General features: G+C 42.8%; 1 protein-coding gene across 1 annotated transcript in view; it reads right to left on the minus strand.

Moving 5' to 3' along the window:
• Positions 1 to 187: 187 nt before the first annotated feature.
• The window catches only part of mxd4 (MAX dimerization protein 4), a 33,303-nt gene continuing 19,499 nt past the window's right edge, over positions 188 to 13,991 (minus strand). Inside the window, exons 4-6 of the mRNA XM_008411950.3 lie at positions 8,508 to 8,622; positions 6,368 to 6,530; positions 188 to 5,010 (exon numbers count right to left, since the gene is read on the minus strand). Coding sequence (XP_008410172.1) covers positions 4,838 to 5,010; positions 6,368 to 6,530; positions 8,508 to 8,622 — 451 coding nt within the window. The 3' untranslated portion in view covers positions 188 to 4,837. The remainder of the gene's footprint in view (positions 5,011 to 6,367; positions 6,531 to 8,507; positions 8,623 to 13,991) is intronic.

Genomic DNA, 13,991 nt, shown 5'->3' on the forward strand with positions numbered 1-13,991 from the left:
ATCAGCTAACGTCTTTCTGCTGCTGCAGCAAGAAGCTCCACTCTGACCTTTAAAAGTTAATATTCCAGACTTCAGCTTCACAGCTGCACAAACCAAACAGGAAGCCCCCCTAACATTTCAGCTCTTTTTATCTGCCTTTTCCTGCTGCTTTGCTCAGCTGCGTGCATGAATAAGTCACAGCAACGTGTTTATGTATAAAACATTTTAATTATATTACAATGAGACAACACACAATACCTTCAAGTGTTTGCTAAAATGTAGCCAGCACCAGGTACTCGTGTAGACGCGCTCATACGCACAAAACAAAAACAAACCCCCCCCAAAAAAGGAACTTAACATCTTCTGTATGCAAATTACACATCCTTTATAAAGGAACATATTTCACAGGTCTCTGGCACAGAACTCTCCCTCCCCTGCTCAGCACGCCGGTCCCCAACTGTTTCTCCATCATCCTCTGTACTAAACCCCCAGCCAGAGTTCCTCCTGCTGATGCGGCTCTGGAGGGTTTCTACCTCTACGTGTGAAGGTGTGATGAAGGTTGAAAAAGGGCGGAAAGCTGACCTAAAGCCTAAAGGGTACTTAAAGCTATCCATGTCGTATTACAAGACATAAATTCTTAATTAATCATGGAAGGAATAAAAGTGACCATTCGTTTGGCAGGAATAATATTCCTAATGGAAGTCATTGTGTGGATTTAAAAAGCAGCAACAGATTCTGATCCCCGATCAAGGTGTGCTGATGATATTTTGTTCGAGCCCGTCGATGTTTCCAAACCTACAAGCTTTGCAGAAAGTGCACTACACCAAAAGCTAATCTCTGAGCAACAGTAACGCGAAAGTAGGCATGGGCCAGTAAAGACATTCTTACGATAAAATGTTAAGAAAAAATAAATACCATGGTGATAACAGAAAAATATAAAATATTTAAATTGTGTTTGTTTCAAAGCATCCAGAGCTGTCCATCTCATGAGCACAAAAAGTCTGTTTTCAACCACCTGACTAGCAGGTGGAACAGCTAGCATCATGCTACTGAGGCTCCATCTACCTGAAGAAAAACCCCCAATCTGGTCATTCCAGAGCCTTATTTTGGCATTTCATTTAAAGGGCCTTTCAATTACAGATGTACTGATAAATCATTAGGATATCGGAATTGACCAGTTTCCACCCAATATCAATATTGTTAAAAGGACTTTTAAAAATCAATCATCCAGAGCCTCAGAACTAGCCAATCAGGTTAGCCTTGTCATTTCCTAATGTTCTTTTGAATTCAGAACTACAACCTCCACCACTCAGATGTTTGTCCTTTATGTTGCAGTTCTAAAAATGTTTTTTTTTTAATTGTCAGGCGATACCTGATACCTGGCCAGAAAAAGCCTAATTGGTGCATTTCTACTGTAATCCTACTTTTAGTTTTTTTGTGGTTTTGGAACCTGAACCTTTTAAATCCTCAATACCAGCAACTGGTCCATGCCTACGCAGTAGCCATCATCAAAACTCATCTTCGCTTGCATGTGTGTTTATATATGTATATTTATATTTAGTCAACTGGTACAATCTCTGCTTAGAAAAGGCACATCTTTACAGGAACCTCCATACACGCCTTCCCCCTTTTAAAACTTAACCAGAATGTCGACTAACGTCTGGTCGGCTGCTCAGTAAACCACTCAGCATGACTGCGTGTGCCATTTTTTTTTATCCAATGACAGAACTGAAACATCATAATCTCACATCCAACTCTCGACTCGCCCCAATCCCTGTTGCGTTCCATGCAGGAGGTTCTGTGCGAGAGAGTCATCCCATGCCTTCAATAATAGTATACTCAGTTGTTCATTTTGACCAACATGGATGCCTTTTTTTTTTCATTTGTTTGTTTAGTTTTTGCAACAAACAGTCATGTACAAATGCTCTGACATGAATGTAAACTTTTTATGACCAAAAGAAAATTAATTTAACCTGGGGTTGGGTTTCTTCCTCTTTTTTTCTTTCTTTTTTTTTGCCCTCCTGCAGTGTATGGAGAGAGTGCAGATAGGAGGTAAAAAACAAACAAACAAAAAAAAGTGTTGGTCACCATAAATGCACCACAGAGTAAAAGCAAAATAAACCACCTGCTTGTCTTTAAAAATCCCTGCCCTGCCCACCCTCCCTTGTCTGAAAGCACAAGATGGTCATATTGCTGTGAGTCGAGAAGTCCTCCTGATCGATGGGTAACACTAGTTCTTTTTTTTTTTTTCCTTTCTTTTTCAGTTTGGGACGGACCACCTGGGAGCTCGGAGGATAACACCTTAAGCTGCCATTGATTGGATTATTCTTTTATCGCTCCTCTCCCGGGTGGCTCCCGCAGAACAAACATTTAGTCAAAATACAATAATTGTAAAAAAAAAAAAAAAATTAAAGATGAAGAAGCTTCAAGCCCAGACGTTTAGAGCCCCCCGCTGGTGTCCGTTCGTTCGGTGGGGCTGGGGAGTGAATAGAAGCTGCCATGGGAGTTCACCAGTGTGTGTCTTTTTTGTTTATTTCCATGACAGAGGTTTCTGTGGGGGGAGGAGGGGTGCGGGGGGGTCCTGGACAGGGTGCAGGGTGCAGCGGTGGCTCCAAGCAGAAGCCAAGGGGCGGTGGGTGGGGCGGGGGCTCGGATGGAGGGGGGGCGGGGGGGGATTCTGATGTCGTCACAATACCCCTCTGCTTGTGGAAGTGTAGAGAAAACAAGGAGGAGGAGGGGGGAGTGTGACCTGAGTTGGGGAGGTAACGAGGAGGAGGGAGAGGAGGAGGAAGGCTCACCAAGGCACAGAATGACAGCAGGAGAGTCAACCAAGAGAGAGGGGGCCAGTGTATGAGCTCCCCTGCCCCCACTCTCCCTTCAACAAGCCTGGCCTCCTGTCTGTCTGTCTCTTATATAGATATATATTTATAGATATAGATAGATATACTCACTCTTTTTTTGACTTTTTTTTCAGCTTTAGAGAACATTTAGGAAAATATAATACAAAACTCAGTACAAGAAATATAGACTACACTAGCTGGTTTCACTTTAAGTGACAAGTAGCTTCTTTTCTTTCCAGGGTTTTTTTTTTATTTTTATTTTTTCTTCTGTTTTTAGCAGTTTTGTATTTTTTTGGTCAGACCCACCCGTCGTAGTGGACGAGCTGCTTTTCTGTTTTGTTTTGTTTTTGTTTGTTTTGTTTTTTTAAAGTGCCAAGCTCTACAGACTGCAAAAAGACCAGGGCCGGGGGGTGGGTGGGTGGGGGTTGAGTGAGGTGGAGGTCGGGGGGAACATATTGATTACTAACACCGTCAGAGAGCAACAGGAGGCGCCTCGTCCGTCCATAACCACTATTGTGCATCGGTTACAGTCAAAGCCTGGGGAAAATTCACCCAGAAAAGCCGAGAGGAATAATAATAATAATAATAATAATAATAATAATAATAATAATAATAAATGGTAGGAGAAAGCAAAGAGAAGATTATTACTTCTGCTGGAAAAACTGCAGGATTAGTTTGCTAAGTTCTCTATCCCTCAACAGAACGAGAACAGTTTCCCACTGATTTGTCAGCTTTGACCTGTTAATCGGACGCTGTAAATTCAGGCGAAGCAACAGAGCTGCAGAGGATTTTTCCAATTCTTATCGCTAGGTGGCGCTGTGCAGACGGGCAGAGGTCAGTTAGTGAATCCGACGCAAAGGTCAGCTTACCGTCTACGGGCTAAAGAAACAAAACACAACATAAAAATCTCCCAATGACAATAGCTCGTGGTCCGCCGGGATCACTTCAAAACGTAAGAGGGAAGCCTCTTATCTGCTACATCAATTCGCTACTGAGAAGGGAAAAAAAAAAAACAAAACACAATGTTTGGGTTTTTATAGTTGTAGGGCAGCTCCTTCTTTCCTGTTTTTCTCTCTGAATTAGTAGTCCATCCACACCATCTGGTGGTATAGTGTAGTGGTCAGTAGTGTGGAGTTAGTGGTTAGGCGACCCAACCAGAGGGAGACGTGGACAGTAACTGGATTATCTATTTACACTGTTTCTGCTCCTGCAGCTCTGATGTTTCTCCTGTCGTCTTCACTGAAAGATGAACTGACTATGAAAAAAGGTTGTGGGTAAAAAAAAAACAACAACAACCTGGCTGTGCATTCAGGATGTGATGAAGATGTGAAAACAGGAAAGGGTCGATGTATTTGGACTGGTAAGTTCGAGGGTGTGAACGTGCTCTTAATGTGACCTTTCAAGGGCCTCGGAAAAGTATTCACACCCCGGGAAGCTTTTCACATTTTTCACATTACAATCATAACCTTCAATGTAGTTTGTTGGAAATTTCGTAGCATTTGTCAGCAGAAAGCTTCAAGATGGCTATAAATCCTTAGCAACAGTCATTTCTCTATGTAAAGGATGACAAACAGAAGTGCTTTTCTTTTTTTTTTTCTAGTGCAAAGCCTTGTCTGAATACTTTTTCCTCAGGAAGATAAATGAACCTTGCTTTTGCATTAGGCGATTAACAGGTCAAAGCTGTTCTTCTTCACTGCCTGATTAAGTAATTATCTTTCTAATTATCAGAAAGAAAAGCCACAAACTCTCCTCTGCGCTGTCTGAGCCTGCAGCAACACTCGGTTAGAAGGGGCTGTGTGGGGGGGCGGGGGGGCAGGATGCGTTGGGGGTTGAGGGGTGCCAGGAAGGGGCTCGGCTAGCTTGTCAGCCTGCAGAGGCGTGGCCTGGAACAGGTGGAAGCCGTACCGCCGTCGTGGACCGGTCTGACGCAGGTAACAGGCGCCGTCGGGGGGCGGGGGGGATCAGGAAGGAAAATCAAAACGCTGGGAGGAACTGGTTGGTTGAGCGACGGAAGGTGCCTAACAGTGGTGCGGCTGCAGTCTGTGGGAATGTGCGGCTGTGTAGCTGGTGTCGCTGGAGCTGCTCTGGACGCCGTAGTGGTCCTCCTCCTCTTCCTCCTCCTCGCCGTCGCTGATGCTGTCTATGCTGTCCACCTCGCCCGGGGTGAACTCCATGCCCTCGATGTCCACCTCTGTTTGCGCAAACACAAGGAGACAACAAGCAAAAACGTTGATTTCCGCTCGACTGCGACATATGGCTGGCACACCTGTGAGGGAGCGGGCTGCGCCTGCTGATTAAACCTGGATTTGGGCTGCCTTCAACTCGGAGCAAACAAGGAGCTCTTTTGTGCTCCAGCAGGTAATCCCCCATGCACGGACAAACAACTGCAAACGTGTTTATCTTAACGCAGGATTAGTAAACACACTAAAACTGCGCAAAGCCAAGACTTTTCAGGAAACTCTGACACCAGACTTTTATTAGCAGACATCCTGTAGCTTCCCATTCTGGAATGAAGCTATAAAGCGGCGTGAAGATCCAACACCGACAACCTTCTTATCTCTGAACACCAGTCCACCGATGCAACTGGTTCTTCTGAGTTCTCCTGAGATTTGAAATGGTTTTCACATATAGAACCAGCCTGAACTCAGACGGTCTGTTATTTCTGCAGCGGACACCACAACTTGCTCCGACACGCAGCAGGCAGGCCGCATGACGCAGTAGCTGAAATGCCTCTTTATCTGTAATCTGAGGTGTTAACCTTTTAACCCCTGGGGGACTAACCTGCTGACAGTGTTGGGATAATTGCCTGATCAGGCTGGACATTTTAGAGCGCGGCTGGGTGAAGCTACGAGGCCGCTTTACTTCTTCACATGTGGAGGACAAAAGTATTCATCCCCTCTGAATTGTTTCACATTTTGTCGTCTTACAGCCACAAACCTCAGTCTGTTTTATACAAATTATACGTGATTAACCAACAAAAAGGGGATATAATGCATGGTGTTTAAACTTTTCCACAGGTAAACTTGCAAACTAATTTTTTTATTTTCTTCAGGAATGTCCTGTCCTTAGCAGCCCCACAGGATGGTGCTGCTACCACCATGTTTCATAGTAACAGTGCACAGTCAGGGTGATGTGCACTGTTAGTTTTCTTCCATAAACAACCTAAAAACAACCTAAACAGTTTTCATGAAAAGTAACATTAATAGATGAATATTACCACATCATCTCTGCAGTCTTTATAAAAGTTTGGACATTTGATTAGAAATGATTAGCCCATAGCTTCCATAGTTCAGGCAGCCAGTTTAGATCTAATGTCTAGTTAGAGCTGCAGATGTACTATGGTCATTTACACAAGAAATATATTCATTTAAAATGAATAAAGCCCATGTTTTCTTAGTTTTAAATATGTGCTACTTGCGCTATGTGCCACAGATAGTGGTTGATTGTGGCACAGATAAAATGAAATGTCCTCTGGCCTGCAGAATCTACTGTTTAAATGCTGAAACTTCACTTTAGTTCCTCAGACTTCCTCTGAAGCGTCAGCGTACCTTGCTCTGAGTCGGTGGAGATGGTGGAGCCCATGCTGTCAGTGCGAATGCGCTCCACGGACCCCGACACGGAGAGCTGCTCGAGGCGGCGTTTGAGGTAGCGGTGCTCTCTCTGAAGCTGCTCCTTCACATTTAAAGCCTTTCTGTCCTGTTCCTCCAGCTTCTGCAGACAAAACATACAAAAAAAAAAAAGGCAAAGAGTGAGCGGAGAATTTCATCTTGGCCCAAACACGCCCCCTCCCCGTCAGATCTTCTTTTAACTGGATGCACGATCACCAGTAAAATTGTGTTGTGAAAGTGAATTAAAGGAAATGAAAATGCAAATATAGTATTGAAACGGTACATGAAAATAGTGCAAGGTCCTGCTGTGGATATGCAAGTTCCTTTTTATGCTTTTTGTTTTTTTATTGCGGCTCTAAAATGATTAGTGTCGCTGCTGAATTTTTTGGAGAGCAGCTAAGAGAAATCTGCCTCTGCTTCATATTTATGCCAAAGGACAAATAGGAAGTGGTGAACTGGGATCAATGATTTTGCAAAAAATATATATTAATTTCACATGAAAGGTTGGATTTTAACATTTTCAGGCGGGGGCTATTCATCTGCAACAGAAGATGAATTTCTTTTACTACTTTTAACACGTCTTTGCCAAAGTTACCATTAAGTGAGGTGGCTGCAATCATTCAGTCATCATTGTAGATGCAGAAGGCTTTTGAAAAGCAGGTTTTGTTTTGTATCTGCAAACATCCACACTTCGATCAAACTCACTAAAGCTCCACACAAGCAACTTTCATGAGTGTAGCTACTAAAAGCAGAGAGATTTCCAGGTCAAAAAGGCAAAAAATAAACATGAGCTTCACAGTCATATTCAGACTCTGTGTGAGGTTATATTTTGCGCTCGTTTGCATCTGAAAGTTTTCGGTGGTGAATCAAAGCCACCCCGGGCCCCGAGGCCTCCTGTGAGATGAGAAAGCTCAGCACAGTGACGAGAATCAGCGTGCATCGTCTGAGCTCGAAAAACAGGAAATAAGGGGTTAAAACTCTTGACGTTTGAATTTTCCACCCAACCACAGTGTTGCTGCCTGTAAACAGCACGATCAGTGCAGCATGACCTAAACTGTACCCACAGGTCGCCTTCTGCAGCCTCACAGTCCATGCACCAGCAGCATTTCTTAAGCATTTCTGTATTTCTGCTCACTGTGCGTCGAGCGGATCCTCGTATCGGTGAGCTGATCTCACCATGAACCATAGAGGAGCCGCTTCCAAACATTATATCATCTTCTTATCTACAGATCAGCCACCCACTTCTCTGTAAAGTCCACTTTGTTGACTCATATGTTGAACTTGTTTTTCTTCCTTTCACTGTTGAATTCTTGTTTTTTTTTCTTCTGAATGTGATTGGAAGATTACAAAAACAATGGCAAAAAAAACCAACAAACAAACAAAAAAGGAGAGCAAGGATTTTATAAGGACATATTTGTTTAAATCAAACGTGCTCGCACAAAATACATGCAGCATTTTGTGATAGCCAACAGTGTCTTGCAAAACTATGTAGCGTATACTGTTAAACCCCAAACTTGGGATTTTGTGTAATGGATCAGCACAAAACAGGGCATAAATGTGAGCTGAAATTAAATAGACACATGGTTTTTACGTGATTTTAAGAAAAAAATATCTTAAAAAAAAAAAAGTGTTCATTCAGAAACTAACTTCATCCTGAGCAGAGTTAATAAACACAAGGGCAGTTTGTTGTTTAGCTGGATTTTATTTAGGGGTATCAGAGTATAAATGTAGCTGAATACCCATCAATGATTTTCATTTTTAAATGTGTTTTTTTTAAAAGCTTAAAGCGTTTAATTTTCCTACCATAACACAATTAAGTGCTGCTTCTTTGATGGTCAATCATATAAAAAGCCAGGACAAGGCACAACATTTAACAGGTAAAACCCACAAGTGCTGATTTTATCAGCATACCAGTCCAAAAAAAAAAAAAAAAAAAAAAAAAAAAAAGCACATTTGGTAGTTTTGTGAGATAAAAATAAACCGCATAAGCTGTGGTTTGGAACAGTAGCAACCAGTTACAACCACATACATTGTATTTATTTATTTTTTTTTACTTTGTTGTGGCGTGCTCTTTGAGTACCTTAATGTGCATTTTGGCCCTTTTCAGCAGGCTCAGGGTGGTGTGTCTTGTGCTGTCTGGACCCAAAGGCACCAGCTTCTTCAACTGCTCCAAGTAGAGTCGTAGCTTGGCACGTCTGCAAGCAAGCACACAAGAACAAAATGAGTCAGCACCTGTCAAGAATCATGAGCGCACCCACACACAAACACAAACCCACGCAGGTGGAGAGGATCGTCCTTAAAGCTGCAGAAGCAAAACGTTGCTCCATGTGAGCTCTGACCGTCACGGCCTGATCTTGTGCTGGAAAACGGGACCAGTGATGGCGAACACTTTGAGTTGGACCGTGAGATTTTTTTTCAATGCCTGAGGTGCATTGGAGTCTCAGTGGCAACACTGGGTTGAAAAGTTTAAACCATTTGCTTGAGAACAACAAATAGCAGATTTGTATTTGTCTCCAATAAGAAAATATTCTATATTTACATAATAAGTAGTTCTAACAACTATTTTTATTTTTATTTTCAGTGTCTTGCATTTTAGCTTGAGATGGTTTCCAGATTTAACTTATCCTGAAATAAAATAAATGACTCGATAAATGTATCGAATAGCAATTGTCACTGCAATATTAATGTGCGATAACACAAAAGACTGCTTGGACACAATACATGACTGATGAAGCTCCACACTGCAAAACTGATCCAGTCAGTCCAATGGACATCGGCTGCACTTGATGCTCACTCCTGATGGAAAAGGCAGATGCTAAAGCTAACAGAGACGTGTGGACACTGTGATGACATGGGAGCAGTGAAGACAGAGAAAGATGTGGGTTCAGGTATGATTCGCATTGAAAACTGATATTGAACAATAATATTGCAACTGTGCGTTTTCCTATTGCCGAACACACCAAATGAGTTAAATTTACCTCATGTTCATTTGATATTTTTGCCTATAATGATAAAGAAAATCAAGGTTACAAACGACCTTTAGTCATACTGATATTTTCAGTCAAGGTTCCAACGTCATGGGGATATCATACAGCTACTTGCATGATTTTCTTTAGCTTTTTTCATGCAGATTATTGACGTACTTTTTTTTTTTTTTTTAGAAAGAAAACATTTGTATCTACTTTGTTTTCCTAAAAGAGACAGCAATTAATCCATGCTTCCCTTAATCTAAATAAGAGTAAATCTTCCAGTTTGTTAGTTAAACATAACCACAGAGGGCAGAGTCCCTGCGAGGCCGCCTACAGTCTGAAGACTGTAGTGATGGGGAATGCGACTAATGTACACTAGCGATCCTTAAATGTCTCATAAACAGACAAAGCAGCAAAACCTCAAAACCACCTACAGTCAAAACTATGAGCAGCACTCACCCCACCCACCTACTCTCAGAGACACAATGGGTTAACGTTTAAATAACAGCGCGAGTATATGACAACTTTTGACAGATAAAATGAATTTTTTGTTTCTTGTGGCTGATAGTATCAACGAGGAACAGGTGGATCAGGATGCAAGGCTCTCGTCAACACCCACACAGTCTCAGTATGAGGGCGTTTGTTTTCTGTTTCATTCAACTTATTACCGAGTCTTTCGGTTTTCCTCACGGTGGTGTCACCCGTCTTCAAAACGCAGCCAAATGTCAAACCTGCTCGAATAACAGCTAGCAAAGTCGCAGGGAAAATGTTTGAAAAAAAAAACACAAACAAACAAAACAAAAACTGTTGACCAAAATGCCGTCAGTGATATGATGAACATCTGTTCCAGTGAGTTTAACGCTGATCCGAGATGCAGATTGCGACCCTAGAAAACTCAGCATCCAGTCCAAAGCCCTGCAGGCCAACAACCCCGTACCCCTGGGTAAACGGCTCTCTGCATGCACCATCGGGATGTTTATTTAGGTGATAGGCGAGGACAAATCAGAGTTAATCTGTGTGTGCAAGAGGAGCTTTTTGTCGCTCGACACTGTATATGATTCGCAACGTCAACTGAGCCTGCGTGCCCCCTTCTCTCTGTTCTGGGTCCATTCGGATTTGTCCATAAAAGCCTTTCAACCCTCCGTTAGTCAAGCAGGTCCGTGAACAGTTTCTTTGTTCTGGGCCCTCCGTCCCCTTCTTTCTCTCCAGCTCCTTTGGCTAACTCCAACGGAACGGTAAACAAACTCCCAACAACGTGAGATCTGCTCTGACCATCACAATAAACCTAATCAGGGCAACAAAGCTCGCTGGGGCGAGTCGAAGCACGAAGCTTCAGCAATTACAGCCGCGTCGCCGCTGCACAACATCTTCCCTTCCCTTCAGGAAGGGCGTCACCTGCATTTTCCACAGCACCCGCAACATAATAAACTTCCTGAATGAGAGGGACGTGTTTATTTCTGAGGGATCTGGTTAGCTGAGCTTTAACATGTCGGAAATGTGAACGAATCATTTCTCTCTGCAGGTGTATGGAGGTGTTCCACGAAAGAGGGCATGTGAAAGTGCTCCCGCTCTTTTAATCCCCACAAACCCTCGCTCCTGGGGGAAAAAAAAAAAAAAAAAAAGAAAAAGCAGAAAAAACTCGGACCGAACCCCTTCAACTCCGTGCTCCACCCTGCCAACACCAACACGCCCTCAATCCCACTGGAAAACAAGTGTCCTCTGAGGTCAGGGGCGGGGGGCCATCCCCGGCCCGCTCCAGTCCAGCCACATGAAGCGCTTGGTCTGCAGCCAGGGGAAGCAGGCAGGAAGGAGCAGGGGGTCTGCAGCAGAAGGGTGTTTTCTTTTTTTTTCTTTTTTTTTGGGAACAGGAGCGGGGTCTGAGTTGGTGGACGACTTTTTCTGGGGTTGAAAAGAAGGGCTCTTTCAGCGCAGTGTGCTCAGCTGCACCAAGCATCCTCCAAAGGGTAATTTGAGCCAACCGTCATGGACCCCCACCTCAGTCTCAGCTTCTCTTGTGATAAAATAACAAAAACAAGGCGTTCCCCCCCACCCCCCACCCAAATACTGCGCCTGGCGATCCAACTCCCCGTGTAGAAAACTTTGCTTTTGAATGATTTGCTTTCCATACTAGAAAAAGCATCAAAACTTCGCAAATATTTTCAGATTTTGTCACTTCACAACAAACTTTAGTGGATTTAATTGTCAGCGACGAACGTAGTGCAGAATTGTGAAGTGAAAGGAAAATTTTTCACAAATAAAAATCTGAAAAGTGCGGTGTGCTCCAGCTAGAACATCCTGGCCTGGAGACTTTCTGCATTGAGTTAGCATGCAAGTGTTCTCCTGTAGGCTACTCGGGCTTCTTCCCACAATCCACCTACGGGGGTTCATCTCTACCAGCTTTACGTATCTACAGACTGAAATCTATGCCCAAAAATAACTAACGCTCCACTCAATTTGATAGGCAGCAATTTGCAACACAGGACTGAGAACTGGGCTTTGGTTAGGCCATCCTAACTCCTTAATGGGCTTTGATGTTATTTTGTAATAGAACAGTACTCTTAAGAGCTAAGGTATCATAGCTCTGCAGCAGACACTGTGTAGGTCTGACACTTATTTCTGTCTTTCACTGAACACAGTGCTGAGACATGATAATTACTCAGGTAAGTCCTCTTTGGCAAACAATCAATTTGTTAAAGCAATCATGCTTATTTCTGCCTGTCTGACTGCAATATTTTGTGATCAGATTTGTTATTTGCAACAGTGTGTTCATTCCAAAGCTGCTGCACATAAATAGTCAAATCTGATCTTTCCTGATTTTGTCTGGTATGCAGATTTGATATGACGTTCACTAGAGACAACATGATGTTAGCGATCATGTTCATAGAAGCCGATCGTGTTCATGTTTTTTTTACTATCCCTACAATCAAGTGGTGGGAACAAGCACAAACATACAGAAGTTGAGGTGTAAGGCTGACTAAAACTAAATGTCCACAGTATGACCAGCTTCCTTCTCCCAGATGACCGACAGAACCGCCTACCGGGTCCCGTCTGCACGTACACAGTTAACAATGATCACAGCACTCTTGCTAAATTAGTGAATTTGTCAATATTTTTTGCGATTTTTCAAACCCCTGGGGAATAAAAAGCAACTATTGCTCCAAATATAATAACTTTCTCAGTTATTGGAAGACTTTGGCAACAACACATGAAAGCAGCAATTGTACTGCAGTTACAGCAAACAGCGAGTGGCTCCAGGAGTCCGACAGACTGGGACACTGAAGGTGTACTGTGACCTTAATAAAAATAATCGGTGGCCAAAATCAAAATCCCTAGTGGAAATGGTAGGGAAGTATGAGTATTTCTGCAAAGGTCTGTATCACTGTTACAACATGTGTAATCCTCTCTTCTAACCCCTCTACATAATCTGCTCATAGTTTGCATCCTAAACCACTTGAATTGTCTGATTTATTATCTTACAGGCTTATTAAAATTAAAATTTAAGGAATATGTAAAGTAAGTAGGGACTGGCATGTGCTACATTGAAGAAGACCTTTTATATGTTTGCATGCGAGAAGCAAAAAAAAAAAAAAAAGGAATTTTTTAATCTCTGGTTTGAGATAAATTCCCCAAATTATTATAAAACAGCAAATTAGGTATCTGTTACGATTCATTTACCCAAATGAGTTGTTGAGAAGATTGCAGTAATCTTTGACTTTACAAAAAGGTTGGGAATTATAGAAAACGGCTAAAGTTTTCCCTCCCCAACGTTTCCGGCTTTACAAGCTGACAAATGCACTCCAGTCAGTGTTGGGAACATCTTTGTTTGAGGAGAGCGTTGTGTTCCTGCTGCATATCAACAGGACAGGATCTCGTTCAACCCAGCATTGTGTCTGTCAGCTCCCTTCGCAGCAGCATGTGCTCCCCTGTCACGAGACGCGCCGTGTTTTTCCTCAAGAGCGCACCGCTGATTTGCGGTGGGGACCGGGACCCTCGCTCGCCGTTTGTTATTCCTGAGCCGAAGTCACGCAATGTTTATGAGATCATCAGAAACAGCCGTGCCAGGGCTGGCATCTGATGAACGCGATCGCCGTGTCCCTGGGAGTCTTCGCCGTCTGACCTGTGTCGTTTTGAGTCACAACAAATTTTCCAATTTGGGTTCAGATCAGGATGCTCTTTGATTAAAAACACAGCATGAGGCAGTTTGTGGCAGTAGTTAGGGCCAGCTATGAGTTCAGAGAAGTTAAAACTCAGAGTATTATTGTGCGACAGAGACAATGCACAAAACTCACCCTGTTTTCAATCTGTTCAATCTGACCCTCCTGGGAAATGTTGTGTTTATTGTGTTTGAGCACAGCTAACGCTGTGCCGATGCAAAGGGAATTACATTTCCTTTAAGTTGTTCAAATGTCTGTTAAACTAAATCGAGCAACCTGCATCTTTCTGGCATTGTTGGAGCTGTTGACTGAATCACTAGAATTTGATTTCCATGTTTACCCATCTGCTGGGAATCAATACAATCATTAAACCACCAATTAATCATATTTTCACAAGTACAACTCCTTTGTTTAGAAAAAACCATAGACTTATTTCACAAT

The sequence above is a fragment of the Poecilia reticulata genome, chromosome 1 (assembly GCF_904066995.2).
Source record: "Poecilia reticulata chromosome 1, P_reticulata-male-v2, whole genome shotgun sequence".
Classification (NCBI taxonomy): domain Eukaryota; kingdom Metazoa; phylum Chordata; class Actinopteri; order Cyprinodontiformes; family Poeciliidae; genus Poecilia; species Poecilia reticulata.